Source organism: Leptodactylus fuscus, chromosome 4 (assembly GCF_031893055.1).
Source record: "Leptodactylus fuscus isolate aLepFus1 chromosome 4, aLepFus1.hap2, whole genome shotgun sequence".
In the NCBI taxonomy this organism is placed as follows: domain Eukaryota; kingdom Metazoa; phylum Chordata; class Amphibia; order Anura; family Leptodactylidae; genus Leptodactylus; species Leptodactylus fuscus.
Genome location: NC_134268.1, coordinates 179,295,799 through 179,308,280, shown reverse-complemented (window position 1 = coordinate 179,308,280; position 12,482 = coordinate 179,295,799). Strand labels below are relative to the sequence as shown.

General features: G+C 43.5%; 1 protein-coding gene across 1 annotated transcript in view; it reads right to left on the bottom strand.

Moving 5' to 3' along the window:
• GSDME (gasdermin E) overlaps window positions 1–12,482 on the bottom strand; it is an 89,115-nt gene that overhangs the window by 56,894 nt on the left and 19,739 nt on the right. The window contains exons 4-5 of the mRNA XM_075271447.1: window positions 7,054–7,231; window positions 100–217 (exon numbers count right to left, since the gene is read on the bottom strand). Coding sequence (XP_075127548.1) covers window positions 100–217; window positions 7,054–7,231 — 296 coding nt within the window. The remainder of the gene's footprint in view (window positions 1–99; window positions 218–7,053; window positions 7,232–12,482) is intronic.

The window sequence follows — 12,482 nt, the reverse complement described above, 5'->3', positions numbered from 1 at the left end:
GTGAGACCACCAGAAACTGGGTTAATGGATGTGCAGATACTTGTGATAAACACAAGAGAATGTTAGATACAGGTAACACAGATACACCAACCAACTCACCAAAGCGGCCATCTTGTTTTACATATAATTCAACCACACCATAAGCAATAGCAGTAGGGGCAGGGATCTCCAGGACTGTGTTTTCATCCATAAAATTTCCTTTTTCTGTTACCGATACCTGTAAATAAATTATAAATGAACATCTGAGAAAATCAAGACTATAAGCAAAGTTTAATATTAATTTAATCCAAGATGTAAAGAGTAAATGTGAATTCTCCTTCGTATACCAGCACCTTAGAAGGACAACGCTGTTCCCCGTTTAAAGGGAGTGCTAACGCATTTTCATTTTAGCCTCAATTTTCATTTTAGCCTCAAGTGTTTTCTTAGTTTTCTTTAAAGAGGACCTTTCACCTCCTGGGGCACATGCGGTTTTACATACCGCTAGAAAACCAACAGTGCTCTGAATTCGCTTTCCCGTTCTGTGCCCCCGGTGAGCAGCTATCAGTGCCGGTACCGTAGCTCTTCACTGTCAGAAGGGCGTTTCTGACAGTCAGTCAGGAACGTCCTTCCTCACAGTAGCGTCTATTGTGCTGTACTGAGAGCGGGGTGTTCCTTACTGCCCAACGACGAAGCTGAGCAGTGAGAAAGGCCCCCCCCCCCCCCCCAGTGCTCATCTATGGACAAGCACTATCAAGTTTAGGGGAGGCGTTCCTCACCGCTTGCACAGTACAGCGCAATAGGCGCTACAGTGAGGAAGGGCATTCCTGACAGTACCGTTACCGATAGCTCTTCACCAGGGGCACAGAATGGGAAAGCCGGGGCAACCTGGTGGCTCAGTGATTAGTACTGCAGCCTTGCAGCGCTGGAGTCCTGGGTTCGAATTCCGCCAGGAACATCATCTGCAAGGAGTTTGTATGTACTCACCGTGTTTGTGTGGATGTCCTCCCATTCTACAAAGACATACTGATAAGAAAAAAAACAAAAAAAAAAAAACATTATGATCCCTATATGGAGCTCACAATCTACAAAAAAAAAACAGAGAACGGGAAAGCCGATAGTGCACTGAATTCAGCGCACTGTCAGCTTTCTAGTGGTGTATTACACCGCATGTGTCCCAGGAGGTGAAAGGTCCTCTAAGTATTGTACTTATTTTTTTTTATTTTTACAGTCCTCCCTGGGAGCAGCCATTTTCAAGACACACTATACCTTCCTGTACTATGTATACAAGCAGAGCAGCAGGATATATGAGTTTTTAGTTCATAGAGAAAGATATGTCACAGGACATCACAGTCATGTGACCACTGAGACCAATCAGAGGCTTTAGCTGAAGGGATCCGGGACGTCACAGTAGGCAAGCAGTTTCGCTTTGAGTAGACCCTGAAGCAGCAGGACTGGACCGCGCTGGGAGGACACCGCAGCATCGGGGACCAGTGAGTAAGATTTTTTTTTTCCACCTTCCCCGGCCTATTTACAAATATTTTTTTGCCCAGCCACCCTCTATAACATATCTGTACAATCCCTATGCTTATTTTTTTTCAGATGGGAACATTTTTAAGGGAATGTAGCTGTGCCGTGATCAAAAAGGTGCCTTCCGAGTCAATGCATTTTGTCCTAATCCTTTAACCTACAGTACCAACAATATCTTGTATTTTAATTTGGAAATAACATGGCGTAGAGGTGCTCCAAGAACTGAATGGTCTACAGATTCCAGGTTTCAAGGCTCCAGCCATCATAGACGTATTTGGTGTCTAGCACACCTTTCACCATGCAGTCTGCCTTCTGTCTCATTATGAATGACTTTGCAATTATTAAAATGCAATCATTTTCCGGCTAATACAAGGACATGAAGACACGGAGAGGTTTGGAACTGGAGCAGGATGAAACATCTGTTGTCCTCACTGGGGTCTGACATAATAATTCCGCTATCATACTTCCATCATCCTGCTGTCTCTTCAGTGCCAGCCCTCAGGATTTTATAAAACGCAGCCAAAACAGTATTTTTATGTCCATCTGTAATGTAAAACCTAGCGGGCTTATCGCTATAATAAAAAGCTGAAGTTTTATTGCCTACAGATCTAAGTATGTCAGCAGGCCAGGGCCACGGTATTAACCATTTATGAGTGACAATAAGCGGTCTATGGTACGTATGTGCGCACATATACCTAGTGCCTTGGTGCCTGAAGTCAGACTTCACATTTTTTCACATTAAGATTTTTATTAACTTTTTCCAGTGAGCATAAATTACAGAAAATAAACTAGGAAAGGGAAACAAGGCATAAACAACATTCCTCATGGGATGGCCGGGCCAGGGAGCCTTCTAAGACTTAATTCTTAGTTTGCAATGTAGTGAAATAAATCCACAGCAGATTCTAAGCATATTGTGGATTTTGTAAATCTCTCGCATGCCCTATATGTTACGGATTTATGTCCTTGATTTACCCCAATGCAAATCTGCAAATTGCTGTGCAGACCTATTGTAATGAAAAAATTTGGGCCAGACTATCTGACAACTACTATCCGGTATCATAAAAGCTACCGCAGGGAGATGACGATCCGTCCAAGAGGAAAATACCTGCATAAAACAACAGGGAGCAATGAATCAATAAGGTAAAATCTCAGTGTCCCCAGGTAAGGTGGTGGAGGTGCCCCCTAGGACCACAGCTGGTAACAGCATTGTTGGCTTATCACATACATACGCTGTTGTGCAGAAGTTTTATTTCTTGTGCTTATTGGGTGCCTGAGTTTTCATGAAAAGTTGAAATACTTGCAGGGTCTTTCTGACCAGTCTGTCCTATGCCTGTATAAACCTTCATACCTGATGTCCTATCAGTTTTTCTGCTGGTAATAATCATATTATTATTATTGTTGTTGTTGTTTATTTATATTCCACCATTAATTCCATGGTGCTTTACATTTGGGGGTTACATAGAGTACACAGAATATATAGGTAGATATAATACTAACAATGACCGACTGGCACAGTGGGGTAGAGGGCCCTGCCCGCAAGGGCTTACAATCTATGAGGGAAGGGGGTAGAGACAGAAGGAGAGGGGGAGACTGTACAGATGGGGGTGCGGTGATAGTATTATTATTGGAGGTTGTAGGCCTTCCTGAATAGGTGAGTCTTCAGCGCCTTCTTGAAGCCTGTAATTGTTGGGGTCAGTCTTATGTGTCGTGGTAAGGAGTTCCAGAGTATGGGGGATGCATGGGAGAAATCTTGGAGGCGGTTGTGTGAGGAGCGGATGAGAGCAGAGAGGAGTAGGAGGTCATTGGAGGAGCAGAGGTTACGTGTGGGCATGTAGCGGGAGATTAGTTCAGAGATATATGGAGGGGACAGGTTGTGGATGGCTTTGTATGTTAGCGTTAGTAGCTTGAACTCAATTCGCTGGGCTATGGGTAGCCAGTGGAGGGACTGGCAGAGGGGAGCAGCCGATGAAGATCGGGGGGTGAGGTGGATTAGGCGAGCAGCGCAGTTTAAGGTGGACTGGAGGGGGGTGAGGGTGTTACGCTAGGTTCACACTAGCGTTTGGGTCTCCGTTCTGTGGTTTCCGTCTTCTGTATGCAGAAGACGGAAACCTGTCAGAGCGGGTCCGGCCGTGAGCAGCGGTAAGCGTTTTATGCTCTCTGCCGCGAAACCATTTTTTTTAAAATCTGACACAGAGTACTGCATGTCTGACTCTGTGTCCAATTTTAAAAAAACGGTTTCACGGCGGAGAGCATAAAACGCTCACCGCCGCACATCTTTCAAACCCATTCAAATGAATGGGTATGAAAGAGTCCTGCAGGTTTCCGTCTCCTGCCTCTGTTTTGTGCAGGAAACGGAAACCTGCAGAAAGGAGACCGGGCGCAGATGTGAACGAGCCCTTAGCTGGGAGTCCATGGAGAAGGGTGTTGCAGTAATCTAGGCGGGAAATTATGAAGGCCTGGACGAGTGTCTTAGTCGTTTCAGGGGTGAGGAAGGAGCGGATTCGGTGGATGTTTTTGAGTTGGAGGCGACAGGAGGTGTTGAGGGTTTGAATGTGTGACTTGAAGGATAGGTCCTTGAAGGATCATATCATGGCTACAGCACATTTTACATTTGTCTCTGAGAGTCAATAAGGAGCAGTTTACCACCATAACTACTACTGGTTTATTTACATGTAATTCTGCCAGGAGTAACTATGAGAAGGTCAAAGCTGTGTTTATGACTAATTGACCAATAATCCCGGGTAACTGTCGTTGTCGTAATTGATATGAGCTAAGGGCTAGCGACAAGGCATTGATACCAGACACAACTCCTCTCTTAGCAGTGAAGAGAGTACACTGACGGGCTTTATTAAAACAACGTGGAGTTAAATAGTAGCAGAGAGAAATAACAACAACGTACATTTTTATATTCATTCCTGATTGGTATGGTACATCTCAATCAAACAGAAAAATGTTAAGCAGTTCCATATATAGCCAGATACTCCTTGCCCTGCGTGGTAACCTTGGGGAGCTGTCTTCTGGCAGCAAGCCAAGCATTGGTTTTTCTTGCACCCATTCTGGACACAGGCACCATTTTATCATATAACATTATACCAGTTTCAAGCATAAGCAACTATATCTAGCACTCAGCTTTTAAGGATAACAATGTTTTTCATACATTACATGATTATAATCTTCACAATTATACAATAGAAAAATAGCTGAGAGCCTAAGTGATGATAATATAGAAGAATAAGGAACGCTGTACTGCATTGAAGAGGCAAATCATGGAGGCAAGCAGTTAAACCATAGAGAAAAAGTTGTGCAAAGACAGGAAAGCTGCTTGGTGTCTTGAATAATCTCCTTCCTATAACGGAAGCCATTTTTCTTACATTGTAAGTTGTACATTCTTTTGCACATAGAAATCAGTTTGCAAACAAGAGTGTGTCGGTTGTGAGGAGAATCAACTCCTCCCCTCTCCTTTCACCATGTGAAGACAGAACAGACTCTGTAAGCAGAAAGTGACAACCCAAAACCACTCTCAGTACCTCATAAAGTTGCAAAATCGTTTATATACAAAATGTATATAAAATATTGAGCATATGGGAAAAGAATATTTTTCCCACACACTGCAGAAACACTGGGCAATAGAAAGAGTATCACATGGACACTTTCTAGCTGCAGTATAAGGTACTGGAGTTGGTTTGGAATGTCAATTCCTGATGACCAGTTCCCTTTAACCTCTGCAATGTTGCTCTAACATTGTATTACTGTATATATGTTATAATTCTTAAATCATTGTGTACAACAAAGACTATAGTGGCTTTCAGTCTAAATTCAGATGTGCCCATTCTGAGATAGGGGAGGGAAAGTATGGACTAACCCCTAAACTGTAAAAATGCACAAACATAAGGATAACTTGGTCAGCATTGTGGGCAGAGCAGGTCTTTATAAGGGGTTGCCCTTTCCGCCAATGGAGATAAAGATGTACCCAACATCAGGCAGAGGTAGAAAAGACTTCTGGCTTACTGTTACACAGCTACAATGGTTGCTAAAAGGTAACGGGTCAAGTTCAATCAAGGGATGGGAAAGGGCAGGGCTGAGGGGAATGAGTAAGGGAAACCTGTAGAAGTTGTGAGTTAATCTGATTGTTCAGGGTAGAGCATTACAGAGAAGCAGTGCAACTCGGGAGAACCCAGAAAATGGGAGTGAGAGGTTTGGATAATAGAGGATGTTAGTCTTAGGTCAGTGACTAAATGGAGTGATAGACAGAGATGTATTCTATTACTTGAACAGAAGCAGCTTGCACACAATCCCCATCCACTGCAACAGTTTCCATCAACTGGAGACAAACAAATCAACTGATGCTGGGTTCACACCAGCGTCCGGTCTCCGTTCTGAGGTTTCCTTCTTCTGCATGCAGAAGACGGAAACCTGTCAAACCGTGTCTGGCCGTGAGCACCGGTGAGCGTTTTATGCTCCTCTCTTCAAGTGAATGGGTTTGAAAAATGCCTGCCGTTTTCAGTCTCCTGCCCAGTTTCGGGCAGGAAATGGAAACCTGAAAGCGGAGACCCAGATGTGAACGAGCAGACGTGAACGAGCCCTGATCTGTGCGGGATCCAGGTGTCGGACCCCCACAGATCAGATACTGGTGACCTATCCCGTGGATTGGTCTCCAATATGATAAACCCATTTGGGGCAAGAAAATTTCTTTAAAATATCTCCGTATTATAGAAGAGTGACAGACTACTACATAAAGAAGGATAGCCACTATTATGATCTGTAAGGTCTAGTTCACAAGGGGCAAGATGGTCAGGATTTTGACACGGAATCCACGTCAAAATCCTGCTGCTTCCCATGGGAGGAAATCAATGGAAGCCGGTCATTTCCTTTTTCCGTGAGCGGTTTGTTCCCGCTCGTGGAAAAAAGAAGCGAGCTGCCCGTTCTTCAGGCAGATTCTGTAGCTGGCTCAGCCGTGGCGTCCGCCTTACAACACCACCCTTCGGACTAGGCCCATTCATTTGGGCCTAATCTGGAGCAGAAAGCTGCCACAGGATGTCAGTGCACTACAGCGGCATCCCATTGTGGCAGCCACGACGGAGTGTGTTCACACGGGGTTCCGCATGTAAGCCCATAGCTTACATATACATACTGTATACATATGAAACAGAAGAGCGCACACAGATACCATAAGGGCCCATAGGAGACTACGGACACCGTATTAGAGATCTGTAACACAGTCACATGCACAAGGCATAAAACACAGAAAATCTCCTATGAGTGAATCAAACATGTAAACACGAATATAAAAGCCAAACTCCACATGAGCAATCGCCTTCAGGTTTTAATAGACGTCCTCATGTGAATGGACTTGGAGGACTCAATACTTTTCTACACTTTCATACAAACCATCTGTGAATCAGTTCTATAAAACATTTTACTAGTCATAATTCTATTTCACCCACAGATCTGTCTGGCACAAAGCATTTCAGGAACAATCATCTCCTCTGTGCAATCTAATAGAAACACCAGTCTTGCAAAAGCTCAGCATGTTCCAGTCCCACTTACCGTCACTGTTTTTGCTTTAACACCAAGTTTGCCGCCAAGTTTACAAGTCTCCTCTATTTGTGTCTGTTGAGAAATGACACATTTCTGCGTGGTGACGATCTTCTCTTTGAGGACACATAGTATCTCGTTCTTATTCTCCTGCAGCTGTTGTATGAAGGGATGGTGCCAATCGATTTTCCTGCAGTCAAGAAGGAAGAAAATATACTGCATCAAAGCCAGAGTCCAAACCATAGGGGGTGCATAAAATACAGTCACACCCAGGCCCTGAATCTTGGAGGGCCTAAGACACCTCTAGCCCCATGGGGAGACCAGAACTGTTCAAAACCACATCCAAGGACTCCATTGGAATACACCCTAAGGCTAAGGCCCCACTGGCCAGAAGCACCGTGCTAAAGCACTGCGGGAACAACTGCGGCATGAACGCATCGCGGTTCTTCCCGCAGCGCTTTGAACAGAAAGTTAACTGAGTTTTCCTCCACTGACTTTCTGTTACAGTTATATCTATGGGAAAGCCGCTGGCGTTTCCGTAGATATAATTGACATACTGCGATATTCAAAACCGCAACGGTTTTGGAAATTGCAGTGTGTCTATGCTGTGATTTTTTTTCCGTAAAGTGGGCATGGGATTTGCATGAATCCCATCCACTTTGCAAGTACTGTACAACGCTGCGATTTTTCCAGCGGCGTTTCCGGACCGTGGGGCCCTGGCCTTAGGCTTCATTCATTTACACATCCATGTCTTCAGACGTTTGAGGTCTGTGCTTTTTGACGGATAGCACCCATTTCTGCTCATTTGCAGATGGTGTGCTGATCCACTTCTCATGTCTGTGAAAAGAACTATTTTTTTTCATCTCATTTTCCATATTTTGTATGTCTCTAGATGTCATCAGTTTTTTCACAGACCAAAAGACTTTCACTGATGTGATGCATCCATGACACATCAGCATCTGTGATAAAAAAAAAAAACGACTGAATAAACACACTGAAATGAATGGGTACATATGGCATCCATGAAAAAAGCAGACGCCAAACACTTGTGAACTGCAGAGGTGACAATAAGGCCTTAAGGTAAGGCCCTACATTGCGGAAAAACAGATTTTTGTTGCAGATTGTGCTGTGTTTTGGAGCCAAACCCAGGAGGTTACACAAAGAAATGAAATATAAGGAAGCTCTCATACGTCTAGCTTCTGCTCAACCCATATCTGGCTTGGCAAATCTGAAACAAAAAAACTGAAAAAAAAACTGCCTGAGGCTGGGGCCTCATGTTTGGAAACGCTGCTTTCTTTTGGTGCAAATTTTGCTGCCTTTTTTTTTTTTTTTTTTTTAAGCCAAAACCAGAAGTGGATTGAGCGCAAGGGAGAAGATTAAGTAGTTCTTATATATTTCCCATTACTTCTGTTGCCACTACTGGGTTTTGTGTATTAGGGAACTTTTAACGCTCCTAACCCCTTAATTTCACACCCACTCAGCAGCCAAATGGTCACCATAACATCCAGGTCTCTAGGTTTTTTTTATTTTCAATTCCACTGAATTCAGAATTTATTTATTTTTGTCTGTCTAGTATGTCATACAGAGTACTAAATGGAGCCATTAGGAAGTATAACTTGTCCCGCAGAAAACAAGCCCTCCTACAGCTCTGTAAATGCAGACATAACGGTTATGGCTTTTGGGAGGCAGTAAATAAATGAAAAATTAAGGGATTAAAGAAATATTCCTCCTTATCATTAGATTTTTTTTTTTTTTAAGGAATTGAAGCAAAATTTGCCTATAAAAAAGTGTTTCTTGTTGTTTGCTGTAATAATTTCATCCAAGTACTGTATAATAATGATCACAAGGCATACCACTGGAAATTAGTTACCGTAATAACTGAGGACTAAAGCCCCCTCTGCTGGCAAACAAGGAGTACTACGATATAAATGACAATGCATTACATACTTAGGCTATGGATAAATGGTTACAATAAGTAATATACAAAATAAGTACAATTAGCTACACACTTTGTGTTTCACTGTTACAATACAAATGAGGAGGGGGCAATGCTGCGGCACTATAAGACCTGTATGACCTGATCCTTCAAGCAATGCTCCATACCTTGTATCCAGAATTTGAAATGTTAACAGTCTGGAAACACAAGATTTGCACTTGTATTGTTATTCTCCAAAAGCACATGACAGGAAAATCAATACAATCTACACCGGGCTTAACCACAATGAATGCAGCACAAAAAAAAAAAAAAAATGCAAGCAATATCAAATCCAGAACACGGGCAGGGATTCAAACAGTAGACCTGTATATACTGCCATCTGGTGGATGCTTGTATTAATGCACTACTGTCAACTAGGGTGAGGGGGATATCGTCACTCCATAGGGAGAGAACCACCATTTAGGTGTGTGGAGTCTTAAGCCATGAGCACTCCACTGTGCAAGGGAACATGGGAAAAATATGCAAATCTGACTTCCATGATGTAATTAGGAAGTCAGTGCCTCAGTCATGCAGTCCAATAGAGGGCGCTCCCTAAGGATGTGCAAGTCTGACTTCCATGATGTAATTAGGAAGACAGAGCCTCAGTCACGCAACCCACTAGAGGGCGCTCCCTTTAACATCATGCCGACCTTCCCAGAGGACTTTATTTGCAATGATGTTGGGATTATACCAGGTACAGTCTCTCAGCCACATCCTCAGGGAGCGCCCTCTATTGGACTGCATAACTGAGACACTGACTTCCTAATTACATCATAGAAGACAGATTTGCATATTCTTCCCATGTTCCTACTGTCAACTACAAACTCCAGTGACACTAAGGAGGTATTCAGTCTGGTACATACGCCAAATGTATACAAAAGCCACATTTAACATGTCATTGTATAAATCAGAAGTGAGACAAGCTCTCAGTGCCCAAATGCCACCTTACCCCCAGCCCCTGTCCAGTGGACAACCATTTATTTTATTGCCCCCTCCATCTTTGCCAATCTGTACAATGCCTATATATAACACATACTTGCCTATTCCCGCCACTTCCTCCCCCTGCAGTTCTCATTTATTGTGAAATATTTATTAGAAATCACTTCAAGCACAATATTACAATAGTATTTCTGCTGCATTTTTGTCACACAGTGCCACATTTTAAATAAGGCACTTTACTCTTTACATCCTTCAGTATGTCACATCATCATTCTTCACCAATTCTGGCAAAGTTGGATTTTTTTCTCTAGCCCCCACTGTTCCTGAGTAGAGATGAGCGAACACTGTTCAGATCAGCCGATCCGAACAGCACGCTCCCATAGAAATGAATGGAAGCACCTGTGACGCCGGCCGGCCGCCGGCAAAGTCAGCGTCACAGGTGCTTCCATTCATTTCTATGGGAGTGTGCTGTTTGGATCGGCTGATCCGAACAGTGTTCGCTCATCTCTATTCCTGAGCAATCATTTCTGTTAGTTTCAGGACAATTATGCTTTCTATAACAGGTGGAGGGTTCTGGGTTGGAGCAGAATGACAGGGACTGCCCACCTGACAGCAGAGAGCATCACTGTGCCAAAACTGATAGTACTGATTGCTCAGGAATGGGGGGGAGGCTAGAGAAAGAATTGCAATTGTTCCAAAATCAGTGGAGAGGAGCCTATTGAAGGGTGTGACGAGTTGGAGTTGGTGGAGATGAAAGGTCCCATTCCTCACAAATCCTTTATCATTGCTATGGTCCCATACATGACCGCTGACATGGTCTGGTGCATGGAGCCATGAGCAAAACTCAGGACAGGTTCTATTTCTGCCCATCTTGCGAACCGTGGCCTCAATGAATGGGGCCTGACTGACATGCTGGCCCTCTATAAATAAAGACTTGGAGTGCAGGCACTGGATTACCAGGCGGAAAAGAAGAGTTTGGGTAAATTTACAGAGTTTTTTGGTCAGGATTTTGAGGCCGTATTCGCCTCAAAATCCTGATCACAAAGACGGCTCCCATTGAAATCAAAGGGAGCCGGTCAGGTGTTTGTTCTGGGAGCCGACTTGTTTCGGCTCCCGGAAAAAGAAGCGAGGTGCTCATTCTTCAGGCTGTTTCGCCTCGTGATTCGGTCTGAAGACACTCCGTCCTCCCGACCAGACCCATTCATTGGGCCTAATCTGGAGCGGAGTGCGCAACTGGATGCCAGTGCAGTGCGGCTACCCGTTTTTTGGACCGGAACCTGAGGCGGCCTCCGGTACTATACTGTCATTGTTAACCATTATGGTGGGATGATAAGATCTCTATCATCTATAAATCAAACCGGTTATCTGACGCACGGCTAAACAATAGGAAAGCCGCACATACTCAGTTAAAATAGCAATTTTTCAATTATTAAATGTCCACAATCCGGGATGTTCAGCCGAGCAGTTGCTGGCGGCATATGGCTTGTGCCCACTCAATGACAACAGACTAATATTTATACTGGGCATATTTCCAGGACAGCAGTGTCCAAACATGTTAAAAATTTACTATGACAAACACATTAGTAATCCCTTTGAAACAGAGTAATCCACCAGGAAGCAGAAAGCGGCAGATTTTAGATGCTTTGTAGTCAAACACAAGCTTGAATTAACTCAATACTAAGAAGTGATAATCCACAAGTGGAAAGGCAAGGTGCTGCTAATACCATGCAGACAGAGCTACTGCAAAGAAATTAGAGAAAAAAGTAAAAAAAAAAAGATTTAATAAAAATGTTATTCATATAGCACCAACATATGCCATAGGACTTGGGTAACTACAATGTGGGCAATTCCCTGATATAATATTACTGTCATTATTTTGGGGGGCCTTTCTGTGAAAAGTGTCAGGTGGCATCAGCAAAATAGTAGGAATTAATACAATTGCTGCGAGCCGGATTAGGCCCAAATGAATGGGTGTAGTCGAGAGTGTCTTCGGGCGGATTCATGAGGCGCAGTCCGCCTGAACAATGAGCAGGTCCATTCTTTTTTTCCAGGAGCTGTTTGATCCAGCTCCCATTGCTTTCAATGGGAGCCGTCTTTTTGGTCAGGATTTTGAGGCGAATAAGGCCTCAGAATCTTGACCAAAAAACTCAGTGTGAACTCGGCCTAAGGTGTTAAATACTACTAGTCCTAATTTCCGAGCTGCCATAGGCCTATTTGCATGAATGTCGGTGAAAAAGGTTATTTTGCATGGTTGATTTGCATTCATGGGGCACCAGTCTCATGGATCCTTCATCGCTTTGTGTTTACTTGCTGTAAATAGTTTGCTCGCTGTTGTTCTCTGATATCAGCCATTACCAGAAGATAAGCCTACATAGGAAGGTACAGTGGAACAGTTGTCTATACCAACCAGTTTAGTACTTTGACCAATAATAGCCAGATTGGTTGCTATTGGCAATGGCCTCATTTCTCTTTTCCACCACTTTCGATAAATCATCCCGCATTGCATGTTATGCTTTTTGGGCACATA